This window comes from Aotus nancymaae, unplaced genomic scaffold (genome assembly GCF_030222135.1).
Source record: "Aotus nancymaae isolate 86718 unplaced genomic scaffold, 86718_ANA_hifiasm-v0.15.2.pri h1tg000040l, whole genome shotgun sequence".
In the NCBI taxonomy this organism is placed as follows: Eukaryota; Metazoa; Chordata; class Mammalia; order Primates; family Aotidae; genus Aotus; species Aotus nancymaae.
In genome coordinates this window covers 29,382,064-29,395,272 of record NW_026988454.1, presented here as the reverse complement: position 1 = coordinate 29,395,272, position 13,209 = coordinate 29,382,064, and the positions used below count along the sequence as shown (strand labels likewise).

The 13,209-nt window shown below is 44.8% G+C and overlaps 1 protein-coding gene across 2 annotated transcripts in view; it reads left to right on the top strand.

The window, feature by feature from the left end:
• ARFGEF3 (ARFGEF family member 3) overlaps window positions 1-13,209 on the top strand; it is a 172,780-nt gene that overhangs the window by 121,887 nt on the left and 37,684 nt on the right. For both annotated transcript variants that reach the window (XM_064360641.1, XM_064360642.1), the window contains 5 exons: window positions 1,858-2,008; window positions 3,737-4,057; window positions 5,999-6,132; window positions 8,935-9,080; window positions 11,098-11,277. In XM_064360641.1, coding sequence (XP_064216711.1) covers window positions 1,858-2,008; window positions 3,737-4,057; window positions 5,999-6,132; window positions 8,935-9,080; window positions 11,098-11,277 — 932 coding nt within the window. The remainder of the gene's footprint in view (window positions 1-1,857; window positions 2,009-3,736; window positions 4,058-5,998; window positions 6,133-8,934; window positions 9,081-11,097; window positions 11,278-13,209) is intronic.

Here is a 13,209-nt window from a genome sequence, read left to right as displayed (position 1 = left end):
TTACTTAAATATTATACAACCATGAACTACATAAAAATCCTTACATTCACAGTTATTTTTTTAAAAACCCACAAAACCAAGACCATGATATTCAGATGAAATACAAACAATAGAGGCTGGGCACGGTGGCTTACGCCTGTAATCCCAGTACTTTGGGAGGCTGAGGAAAGTTGATGGCTTGAGTGCAGGAGTTCAACCCAGCCTGGGCAACATAGTGAAACCCTGTCTCTACTCAAAATACAAAAATTAACCAGGCATAGTGGCATGTGCCTGTAGTCCCATCTACTTGGGAGGCTGAGGTGGGAGAATCGCCAAGCCTAGGGAGGTCCAGGCTGCCGTGAGCCATAATCATGCTATTTCACTCTAGCCTGAGTGACAGAGTGAGACTCTATCTCAAAAACATAGATTAAAAAGGGCAAGTGCCGTGGCTCATACCTGTAATCCTAACACTTTGGGTGGCTGAGGTAGGTAGATCATTTGAGGTCAGAAGTTTGAGACCAGCCTGACCAACATGGTGACAGAAACCCCTCTCTGCTAAAAAAAAAAATACGAAAATTAGCTGGGTATGGTGGCAGGTGCCTGTCATCCCAGCTGCTTGAGAGGCTGAGGCAGGAGAATCGCTTGAACCTGAGAGGTGGAGGTTGCAGTGAACCAAGATGGCGCCACTGTACTCCAGCCTGGGCGACAGAGTGAGACTCCATCTCTAAAATATACATACATACATACATAAAATTAGTGCCACATTTATGAGACAAATGATGTTTTGCTAAAAATCACTTTGCTCATTATATTGGGAGATGGTTCAGATTCCTTTGAGGTTGGCTTGCTGTATTTCTGGGTTCTGAACCATCACTTAATTATCCTACCAGATGCAATGACTTGAAACCTTTATTCAAGGAGGACACTGTGGTTTGGCCTTGCCTTAGCATTTTGCATTACTGAAGTCACCTTCTGCATTCTTTCTCATTAATCATCTACAATTTTTAAAAATTTTTTTTCTGAGATGAAGTTTTGCTGTTGTTGCCCAAGCTGGAGTGTAATGGTGCAATCTCAGCATGCCATAACCTTCACCTCCTGGGTTCAAGGGATTCTTCTGCCTCAGCCTCCTGAGTAGCTGGGATTACAGGCATGCGCCACCATGCCCAACAAATTTTGTAATTTTAGTAGAGACGGGGTTTCTCCATGTTGCTCAGACTGGTCTCAAACTCCCCACCTCAGGTGATCCACCCATCTTGGCCTCCCAAAGTGCTGGTATTACAGGCGTGAGCCACCACACCCAGCCTACAATTTTTAAAAGTATTATTTGAAGCTCACAAATACAAACTCAAGGGATGAAATGATATTGGTCACTTTCAGTGATAGAGTAGTCATTCTGGTGCCTAAAATATACATAAATAAGTTGTTTTAGAGATGATGATCATAATGAAAGCCTAACATTACAACAATCTCAGAGAAACCTTGCAGAAAGCCAGGAATTTCTTCCATTTGACCAATTTTGGGGAAGCGTAAGGATCTGGGCCCAGATGGCTTTCGCTGGAATTGGCTCATGAAACCCATCCACACTGCCGTGCCTGGCCCAGAGCCCATGAAAGGGCCTGGAGGAATGGCACCTGCCAGCTCAGGATCCATCCGACCTCTGGAGCCGCAGAGCTGGGGCCACTGGCACGTGGGACCTGCCGGCTGGGCAGTTTGCATGATGGTCTGTAAGGACCTGCTGTGGAGGCGCTTGCTGCCACTGAAGTCTGTCCTTTCCCTTTGCCCTTGCATGACACACATTCTTTCATCTTCATTCTTTCTCTCTCCCTTTCTGTCTCCCTTACTCAACCTGTTATTTTAATAAATGTCTTTCTGGCACAGTGAAACTAAAAGTGGAGCAGAAACTGGAGCAGATTGGGAAGGTGCAGGGGGTGTGGCTGCACACTGCCCACGTCTTGTGCATGGAAGCCATCCTCAGCGTAGGCCTGGAGATGGGAAGCCACAACCCGGACTGCTGGCCACACGTGTTCAGGTGCATGACGGGCTCCCACCCCCAGCTGGCACTGACCCTGCCTCAGGAAGCCTGGAGCAGGCCTTGGGGGTGGAGAGGGGTAGACTCAAGAGCCTGCCAGCATGTAACGTGATTCTAACAGTTCACAGAGTTTGAGTAAACTTCACATGAGACATGGAAAGAGAAGAGGGAATAAGGAAGGGCCCAACTAAATGTATGTTTTGAAGAACAGGGGCCAGAACTGGGTCTGAGGAATTGTGACTTTTTTTATGAGAGAGAGATATGTTGTCCCAAGGAAGAAAAACCAATTAAATAATGGATTGAGATGACTATGTAAGTTAGGTGAATACTGTGCAAATCTAAAACTGGTCATGTTACCACAATATTACATTGCTATATGTTTATCAGTGTCCTCTTTACTTAAAGATTTCAGATAGCTTATTTGGATACAGAAAATACAAGATACCTAGTTTTAATTTAGCTAGACAAATAGTACCCCTCTGCCAAAGACAGGCCGAAAATTTAGCTCTAAGCATTGTAGCATCAAAGCGAAAAGCAACTTCCAGTTATATAGTGCACAGTGCCTGTAAGATGAAACCCAGCAACAGCTCCAGAGTCCAAGTCCTCTTACAATTAAGACCGAAAGCACGTCTCCCCAAGTGTTGCCTCAGGGCAGACCCAGCACCATGGAAGGAGCACTGCCCATGGAGCAGGGCAGGACTGGCCACGCTGTTCCTTCTCCGCAGCACACACCCCAGGCTCACTCCAAACCCAGGTCTAGGCAGAGCAGGCTTGGGGCAAGAGTGGCCAAGGCCATGGCCAATGGCCCAGGACAGCAGCCAGAGCTGGGTTCAGTTTCACGTCTTCAGAGCAAATATAGCCATGAGTGTTTGTTGAGCAAAATGGTTTTATTATGAAGGCTGCTGACCTGATGCTCTTTATTGTCCTAACAAGAAAAAGAAAGGAAAAAAGAAAAAGGCTTACCTGGTGCCCAAGCAGCGGGTTAGGGATTGAAAAATTCCCTGATTCTAGAACATCACAGTGGATTTTCCACAACACTCTTTATCAGTAAACAGACTTCCTCTAAGATGAGGGACCTTGCAAACCGTCTTCGTCCCCAGTTCTGTTGGGAACAAACCATTTGGAAGTTGGCAGTTGTAGCACATGTGGTGACGCTTCCCTGTGTTTTCCATGATTTGGTGACCACCCTCCCACCCAGCTGCCTCCCACCCAGCCACCACCCACCCCACCCGGACGTGAGTTGTGTGGTGCCATCAGGACCAGGCAGGACATGGCTGGACAGAACTCACTGTGACTGGACGGCCTGTCCGTCATACGCATGGTCATTCTGGGATCCCGTCATAAGGAAATGCTTCCCAACTCCTAATCAGAGCACTGTGTAGAGGGAAACAGGGTGCCTGGGGAAAAGTAGCTGAAGCAGCAGGAGGGCAGATAAGCCAGTGAGCTGGGCGAGGCAGGGGGACTGGATGAACCGGGCCTCATTGGCCATCTTTCTCCCAGCCTGGGATGAGAGAACCCAAAGAATCCTTTACCCACTTCAAGGCTGTCTGGTCCAACTCAAATACTATTACTAATAATGCTGTGTGACATGAGAACACAGGAGGGAAGAAGGAGGGAAAGCTGGGGAGCTTGCAGAGCTGGCTGCACTTCCTTTGTCAGGCACCGTGGGGTTGTGGAGCTGCCGGGTGATCGTGGCTCCTAACAGCTGCTTGTCTGTGCTCTTTCTAGGGTGTGTGAGTACGTGGGCACCCTGGAGCACAACCACTTCAGCGACAGCGCCTCGCAGCCCCCTCTGACCATCAGCCAGCCCCAGAAGGCCACTGGGAGCGCTGGCCTCCTTGGGGACTCTGAGTGTGAGGGCTCACCCCCTGAGCAGAGCCCAGAGCAGGGGCACACCCTTAGCACGGCCCCCGTCGTCCAGCCCCTGTCCATCCAGGACCTTGTCCGGGAAGGCAGCCGGGGCCGGGCCTCCGACTTCCGCGGTGGGAGCCTCATGAGTGGGAGCAGCGCCGCCAAGGTGGTGCTCACCCTATCCACGCAGGCTGACAGGTGCGCAGCGCCAGCCTCCCACTTCCCGGGAGCCTGCTCACCAGGCGACACCCACATCCATCTGGTCTCAGTCATGCCAGGGTCGACCCATTTGTTAGCCAATCACTTAAATCTCTTCCATCTTTCTCAAGCTTAGTTCTCTCTACCATTACACACATACTTGGAATGAAACATTTTCTATGCACTTACTCTGGGATCTCAAGCGAACTCACCTCCCTGGACCCTGCCTGTCTGCTTCATTGGTAAAATAGGGTCATTTTTTAAAAGTAACTCTGTCATAGTATGTGTATACCTATGTAACGGTCCTGCAGGATCTGCGCATGTACCCCAGAACTTAAAGTACAATTTAAAAAAATTAACTCTGCCACTGGGTAGTTGTGAGGGCAAATTAATTATTAACCTGATGTACCTGGAATGGAGCTTGGCAAATGGTAAAAATCCACTATTTTTATGATTTTGGCTGTTTTCAAAAATCCCCCACCCATGTGTTATTTATTGATGCCCAACAACCATGTGAAGGCAAAGAGGGAAAATCGCCAATCACCTCAACTGTTTGGTGGCACTTCCTGAGGTTGAAAGTGCATTTGTCCACCCATCACACACCGCTCCACCTCATTTACCTCTTCAGCCTTCAGGCACTCTGTCCCAGCCCCCCGCAGGGGCACAGGGAGGACAGACAGGAAGGCGATGGGAGTGGGAGGAGCACTCCCTGAGCTCCTGTCCTTGCTTTGCGCTCACCAGCGGCCAGGTCTTGTCTGTACACATAGCTGCACTGAGACTCAGTCTCTCCACCTCCTAACCCACTGCCATAATTGCTTTCTCCTGCTTGTCCAAGTTGTCTGTGAAAATGTTTTAGAATCTGGAAAGAAATCCAAGTGTCAGGTGGAATGTAATATTCATCACTATATTCTTACTAGGAATGAGGGAGGAGAAATGGTTAATGAGATCCAGAAAGCAAATGGTATCAAAATTGAAAGTTATAAAACAGCAAGAAACATATATTTGTTTCAATCATTTATAAACATTTAATCCACTAATTCCCATCTTAAAAGTTGTGTGTCTCATTTTTCTCCTTCAAAAAGGACTCGTGATTCCATTTCTGTTAGAGACCCTCTTCCTGAAGCAGCCCATGGCACCCCCACAACACTGCTTGCCCTGCGGTGTCCCTAGGCTTGGAGGGCAGATAGCAGGGTGACCCAAGAGCCATAGAAGGCTCACCTGGCACATTCCCCATTGTGGCCTCATAAAACAGAGATCGGAGCTTTCCATTCCTCATTCCAGTGACCTTCAGATCCTCCCCAAAGTCTTGCTACTGGGCTCCCCACCTTCTGCTGGCAAGGTCTGTGCCCAGCTGAATGGAAGAGATAAAGAACCTGCAAGGCCCATCACGTTAGGGAACATTCTTTCTTCCAAACAGATCCTTGCGTTCCCATAACATCCAGGCCTTTGAGTATCTGAGGCCAGTCCCCACCCTGGAGGGGGCTTACAGAATCCACTCTTAGCTATTTTTGTATCCTTTCCAGGATTATGCTCATAAATTATAGACAGACAAAACCTTATTTATTAATGTACTGGGATTTTTTTTGCCATCATTTATGAAAATGAAGCTAATTCTAAGATTCCATTCCCAGTTAGTTTCTGGGAACCATCCTTTGCCATCTTTCAACTTCCTGCCAAGCATTTTATGAATGCCTATCATGGTGTAGCTAGATCATGAGGGCACAAAGATATTTTTTAATATGTTATTTTCGCCTTTGAATTAAAATCTCATGGTTAGAGCAAACTTGTGCACAGTTAGAATAGATATAATACCATACATTTGTCTACAGTGTTTACACAGCATTTCCATTAATCACATCAACAAAATTACCATAATCATCCTGCCATAAAGACCTTGCTGAATTGTTTTTAAAGAATGCATCTCTTTCTGTTTGCATCCAGGCTCTTTGAAGATGCTACGGATAAGTTGAACCTCGTGGCTCTGGGAGGTTTTCTTTACCAGCTGAAGAAAGCATCACAGTCTCAGCTTTTCCATTCTGTTACAGATACAGTTGATTACTCTCTGGCAATGCCAGGTAATTCTTTCCCTGAAGAAACCATATGCCAGGAAGTTAGCAGGAAATAGCCCAGGCCTCTGTCACCAGCAGTGTGCCTGAAGATTTGAGTCCACATTCCCTTTGCTTACATTCAAGCTAAGCCCAAGTATAGATTTGTCTCCAAATTTTGAGGCACCATGTGTGAGGGGTGGTATAACTCTTTGTGAATGGAAACATTGCTGCTGCCACATCTACAAGAATTACCACTGGAGCTGGACTAGGTTGTTCTGCTAAGTTCTGTGCTTGTGGTAGAAATTGTGTGGCTACTTAGGGTGCAGATAGCTTCCTTCACATGAGGGTGGAACTTTTCTGCATATCACAGTCCATACCATACATCTCTGTCCAGCCAGCTGGACAGAGGTGGTTTGTGGTATGTAGAAGCAACCACTGATTCCAAAAGTAATGGTTAAAAAGGAAACTGCATACCACTCTTGCAAAACTGATCTCAGAGGCATATCCCATTAATGATGGGATTAGTATCCCATTAGTGATGGGTCAGAATCCCTGTCCTCACCAGTGAGGCCAGGTGAAGAAATAAGGCCCCCTTGAAGGCCAGTCCTGTGGAAGACAAAGTAGAGTTGTACTGAATTGTCCAAGAGTCTCAAAGGATTGGCAGGTCCCTCACAGATGCAGTTGTTCAACAGCACAAATGGTTGTCCTGAAACAGCACCTTGTCCCAGATGAGTTCAGGCAGAGACAGGGAGCCATGTGCCAGGGATATACCCTAGTGACAGGCTGGACTGCACAACCTCTGAGGTCCCTTCCATCCTTAGGAATCTAAAGTTCTAAGTGCAGTATATTTGGCTTTTTCATCCTTGCTGCAGATTTGGATTTGAGAGCCACAATTGTTTTCCCGCTGGTTTTTAGTAGACTTTAAAACCTGAGCTACATAAAGCCAACCTCTCAGTCCCATCAGACCTTCAGAGAATCTCTGAGCCCAGGGGTAACTTTCAAAGTCTTTTGCCTTGGAGAAAACAGACTCTGAGCTTACAAGGAACAAAATGATCAAGGGCCAGGAAGAGGCAGTAAATCTAGAAAGAGGGAGCCTTGCTTTGGAATCAGTCAGGTAGGAATATAAAATGCAGCCTCCAACACTTACCAGCCACAGCGTCGGAGGCAAGTCATACCACCTTTCAGACACCCAATTTTCTACTCTGTAAGACGGCAATAATTATGTTTTCTTAAAAGAAAACATAATTGCTATAAAAATTAAAGTGATTAAAGACTTACAGAACCAACACAGTGTCTGATGCAGTTTTTTTACTGATTGAGTTTAAATCTCAATGTAAACTTTACAAAGCTGGTGCTCACTTAGGCCAAGGTTAAATTAAAACAAACTTCCTGAGGATACTATCAGCTTGTTTCTAACATTGGTTCTTAATGGAAAGTTTTTTTTAAAAGAGCACTCCAGGATTTACTGTTACAACCAAGCCCAGTTATGTGATCTTAAAGAGCAGGGTAAACATACATCAACATCCATGATGATTATTACACGTTGAGTGTCCCTAATCCAAAAATCCAAAATCCAAAATGCTTAGAATCCAAAACTTTTCAAGCAATGGCGTGATGCCACAAGTGGAAAGTTCTACACCTGACCTCATATGATGAGTCACACTTGAAATGCAGGCACACAACACACAGTTTATTGAGGGTCCCCAAGGGAAAAACAAAATTGCCTTCAGGCTGTGCATAAAGGTATATATGAAACAGAAATGGGCCGGGCTTGGAGGCTCACATCTGTATTCCTAGCACTTTGGGAGGCTGAGGCTGGTGGATCACAAGGTCAAGAGAGTGAGACCATCCTGGCCAACATGGTGAAACCCCAACTCTACTAAAAATACAAAAATTAGCTGGGTGTGGTGGCTCATGCCTGTAGTTCCAGCTTCAGGAGGCTGAGGCAGGAGAATCGCTTAAACCCAGGAAGCGGAGGTTGCAGTGAGCCGGAATTACACCATTCCAGCCTGGGCAGCAGAGCGAGACTCTGTCTCAAAAAAATAAAAACAGAAATGAATTTTGTGTTTAGACTTGGGTCCCATCCCCAGTAGGAAGTAGAGGAGAGGCAACAGGACATGAGCAGGGAGGGAGTGGGGAAGACGATTGTGACAGTGGCCAAGACGTAGCCCAAGATTGGGGTAGGCGAGGATAGTGCTAAAACGAGACAGAGCAGGCCAGACAGCAGGTTACTGAGCAGCAGAGGGACCAGGCCTGCTTGGCAAAGGCTGCAGAGGTTTGTTAAGGATTGGCACAGCAGATGGTGACTGTGAAAGGTGACAGTAACAAGATCAATAATAATAGCTAACAATGTTGGCCAGTGAGTATATGCTGGGCCCATGCTTAGCACTTTGTGTGTATTATCACGTTTAATTTTGAAAGCAATTTTGGGAGTGGGCAGTATTATCCCCAGGTTTACAGACGAGATTGTTAAAGAGGAATATCTTTGGCCCAACCTAACACAACTACTAAATGGTGCCAGGATATGAGCCCAGACAGTCGGACTTCTCAGCCCTCCTACTGAACCGCTACCTCATTCCCTCTTATTGACAAGTCTTGATCACACCTGTGACGTCCCAGGTACCGGAACTATAGTGATGAATGAGACCGTGACGCAGGCCTTGCTGAGTGAACCACCACATCCTCCTTGAATCTCTCTCTTCCCTTGGTTAGCCAATATCAAATTACCCTATTGGTCCTACCTAGATTGTCACCCTCTCTCTTTGCTTGAATAGGTCAGACTATGACTGAGTTTGGCTTTCTGGCATTTATGTTCTTGCCTTCCCATAGGAGAAGTTAAATCCACTCAAGATCGCAAAAGCGCCCTCCACCTGTTCCGCCTGGGGGATGCCATGCTGAGGATTGTGCGCAGCAAAGCCCGGCCCCTGCTCCACGTGATGCGCTGCTGGAGCCTCGTGGCCCCACACCTGGTGGAGGTGAGCACCTGGAAGGTGGGAAGGGGCTGGAACTGATAAGTCAGTGACCAGCAGAGCTAGCACGGGGGCCTGCATTCACGTATGGAGACAAAGCACTGTGGGCATTGGGCTATGGGAAGTTGCTCATCACCTGGTCACAAACATCACTGTTTTCTGGTTATACTTCATGGCATCTAAAGAATCACCCCAAAGGGCAGTACTACCATAGTCTCACTCTGACCCTCTTTCTTTGCAATTGTACGACTCAGCTGGTTTTTCATTTTTTATGATCTGGTATCAACCTAAGTCTGGAAGAGAAAGACTGTGGATGATTCCTAATAGCTTTATTTTTATACATAAATATACCATTGTCTTTGGTTCCTACCGGTCTATTTTTCTAATAGCTAAATATACTCAGGACAGTCCTGTCAGTCAGGGAACCCTATGTCTTGGTTTTCCCAACAAAATTAATAAGACCCTTTCACTCTCCAAAGGAAAGCAGTTTGTGTGATCAATTTCATGGCAGCTTTACATCTAAGCATCTCAATACATGAGAACTGGCCACTTCTAAGTTGACAGGGAAAACTGTTGCCCGTTTTGCAGTGATAACTATTCTTAATAGCCCTTTTGCTCTTATCTGGTAGAGCTAAATCTATAAAACACTTCTTGGAACTTAAATTATTAACCTGAGAACATTCTAGTAAGGAAAGTGGGTAGAAAATTTAAAAACGATGAGTTTGTGTCCTTTGTAGGGACATGGAGGAATCTGGAAACCATCATTCTCAGCAAACTGATGCAAGAACAGAAAATCAAACACTGCATGTTCTCACTCATAGGCGGATGTTGAACAATGAGAACACATGGACACAGGGAGGGGAGCATCACACACTGGGGTCTGTCGGCGGCGGGGAACTAGGGGACAGAAACGGATAACATGGGGAGAAATGCCAGATATAGGTGACAGGGATGGAGGCAGCAAACCACATTGCCATGCATGTACCTATGCAACAATCCTGCATGCTCTGCACATGTACCCCAGAACCTAAAGTGCAATAAAATATAAGAAAATAGCAACATAATCATGGAGAAAGAGTCCATAGGTTATCTTTTACTTTACAATAAGGCCACCCCAACATCTTGTGGCTTAAAACAACAATCATTTATTTACCTTATGATTCCATGAGTCAAATTTGAGGTAGGCTCCTCTGGGCAGTTCTAGTCTTGGCCAGGTGTGGCGGATCTCATTGGCTTTAATTGTGTGTGTATGGTCAGCTGGTGCAAAGACTGGGGCCAGATGGTTCATATTGGCCTTAACTGGGAAGGCTAGACAAATAGGTCTCTCTCTTCATGGTCTCCCATATAGACTAGCCTCCTGCAGACCAGCCCCAGCTTGTTCACATGGCATCCTTAGAGTTTCCAAGACCAACAACAGGACAAACCCCAAATCACTAGTACTTTAATCCTGTACTGACATGATGTTTGCTTGTGTTCCACTGGCCAAAGCAGCTCACACATCCAAGCCCAGGGCCAGTATATGAAAGGACTACTCAAGAACCTGGATACCAGGAGGTTTGTAAACCAATTACAGCTATGGTGACAATTTGTCCCTTACCTCACTGAGAGACAGATTTGTCCCTTACCTCACTGAGGGACAGATGACTCATCTGGTCTGCCTATGTGTGGGGCACATTTAAGATGAAACTATGAGCCATTCCTAGACTGGGTTCTGGTGTCTTTAGAGTGAGCATGTTCTATGCCATTCAAGAAAACTGTCATGTGACAGAAAAAGAAATTACCAGAAACTTTTCTTTTTCCAGAAATATCAACATGAAATTGATGCTGTGTCTAATAAGCTGGTTACATTGTTAAAAATCCAATTTAGTGTGGAATTCGTGTATATTTATCCCTTAGAACGTTTTGACTTTAACAGAATTGCTTCTTCTACCTCCTTGTAATAAGGCAGGTTAGGAAAGCCTTCAGAAACCACATTCTCACTTGTCTGCCGTCCTGATGGTGTGCCACTCTCTGAATTTTGCAGGCTGCTTGCCATAAGGAAAGGCATGTGTCTCAGAAGGCTGTTTCCTTCATCCATGACATACTGACAGAGGTCCTCACTGACTGGAATGAGCCACCTCATTTTCACTTCAATGAATTACTCTTCCGACCTTTTGAGCGCATTATGCAGCTGGAGTTGTGTGATGAGGACGTCCAAGACCAGGTTAGTATGACATGGTAATCAGTGTCATCAACATCATAGCTGGCTCTTACTGAGTGCAGTGGCAGGCATGGTTCTGTGAGCTTTGCACACTTACTCTTTCCAATAATCCTATGTGGAATCTGTGACAAAGAGAAGTTAAGCAATTTGGCTAAGGTTACATAATCAGTAATTGGTGGAGCTGGGATTTAAACCTGAGCAATCTACTGGCCTGTCTCTTTATACCTGGCCTATATTCCTAACTACTGCCATACTGTTAACCGAAGGCAAAGAAACCAACTGGAGATTTCATATTTCACATGATGGTGGGCTAGGAATACAGGATCTCTCTCTCTCTCTCTCTCTCTCTCTCTCTCTCTCACTCTCAAATCCACCAAAAAAATGTTGAATGAGGTTTAAACATTTCTTTCAAATACACTGACACACTGGCAAGAAAGTAAGAAAGCCCCAAAACTGAGTGTCAACGGGAAGCCAGAGAGGTAAGCAGAGCCCTTAGGCTGGTTTTACCGTGAGGGAATTTGCTGTCAAGTGGAGCCAAAGTTCTGATCATCCCAGACTTGCGTGCACAGAAACAGAAAACAAATCTCAATGCAAATTCTACAAGGCTGGGGTTCACTTGGACCAAGGTTGAATTAAAACAAACTTCCTGAAGATACGTCAGCTTGTTTCTAACATTGGCTCTTAATGGAAAGTAGAAAGTTTTTTTAAAGAGAGCACTCCGGGATTGATTATTACAACCTAACCCTGATATGTGATCTGTATATGAAATTGCACCACCTCAGGGTCTGAGAAACTTTACACAGGCACCATACAGAAGCAACAAAACTCCCCCGAGAGAAACGCACATCAACTCAGGCCACAAAAGAATCCCACAAATAAAGTTTCAAGGTACGCGAGCTCTCAGTATCTTTTAAAAATTCACATAACACACAAGAAAACAAGAGAGAGCTGATAAAACAACAGATGGTACAACTAGACCTGTAAAGAATTGGACTGAAATACTGGTATCTTCCATGCAAAATATTAAAATGCCTAGTAAGTTTAAGGAAATAAAGGATTGAAAATATAAGTTAACACCTAAAGACCAGATTGTTAACATTTAAGATAATACCTATAGTTAGCTCCTAGATCGTTCACACATAAAGGCTAGATCATTAACATCTTAGGTAAGTTAACCTAGATAGTAAGAGTGAACTAGGTAATTTAGATCAACTTTCCCACAGGGAACAACTAAAAAAAAGTTGGATAAAAAATTTTTTTAATCACTTGAAGACATTGACATACTATAGGGCGGTAAAGATCTAGGGGGCCAAGATCTGGGAGAAAAAGAATACCTAGAATAGTCTTCCTGGTATTTGAGGCTGTTTTTCCTAAAATGGAATCTACTAATTTTTAAAAAAGGAAGCTATTACGTTGGTGCAAAAATAATTGCAGTTTTTGCCAGCACAGCAAAAACTGCAGTTACTTTTGCACCAACATAATAAAAGACTGAGAAGCTCGGCAGAATTGCAGTCTGGGACCTGCCAAGTCTGGTAAACTTCCTGATATCTTGAGTCAGGATCTTGAAGAGAAAGGGACATCTTAGAAATAAAGGCAAACCTTAAATAGACTAGTCATAAGAGCAAATAATACCCAACTTCAAATAATCCCAATCCCTGACATGAGATTAAGGTAATCTGTCTAGTACCTTTCTGACAGAAGATTACATCATTCTATTAATAACAAGCTTCAAGTTATTTCTTGATTTGCAGGTATAATGTTTGCAGTTAATAAAAATAAACTCATTAGGAAATAAAATGTCATCGAAAACAAAAATTTAAAAAACAAACAACACACACATAGGAACTCAGATATCAGAGTTGTCAGAGACACACTTTAAAATAACAATGCTTCAGTGGGTTTAGGAAGATTACAGGAGCAGCTTTGACTATGGTG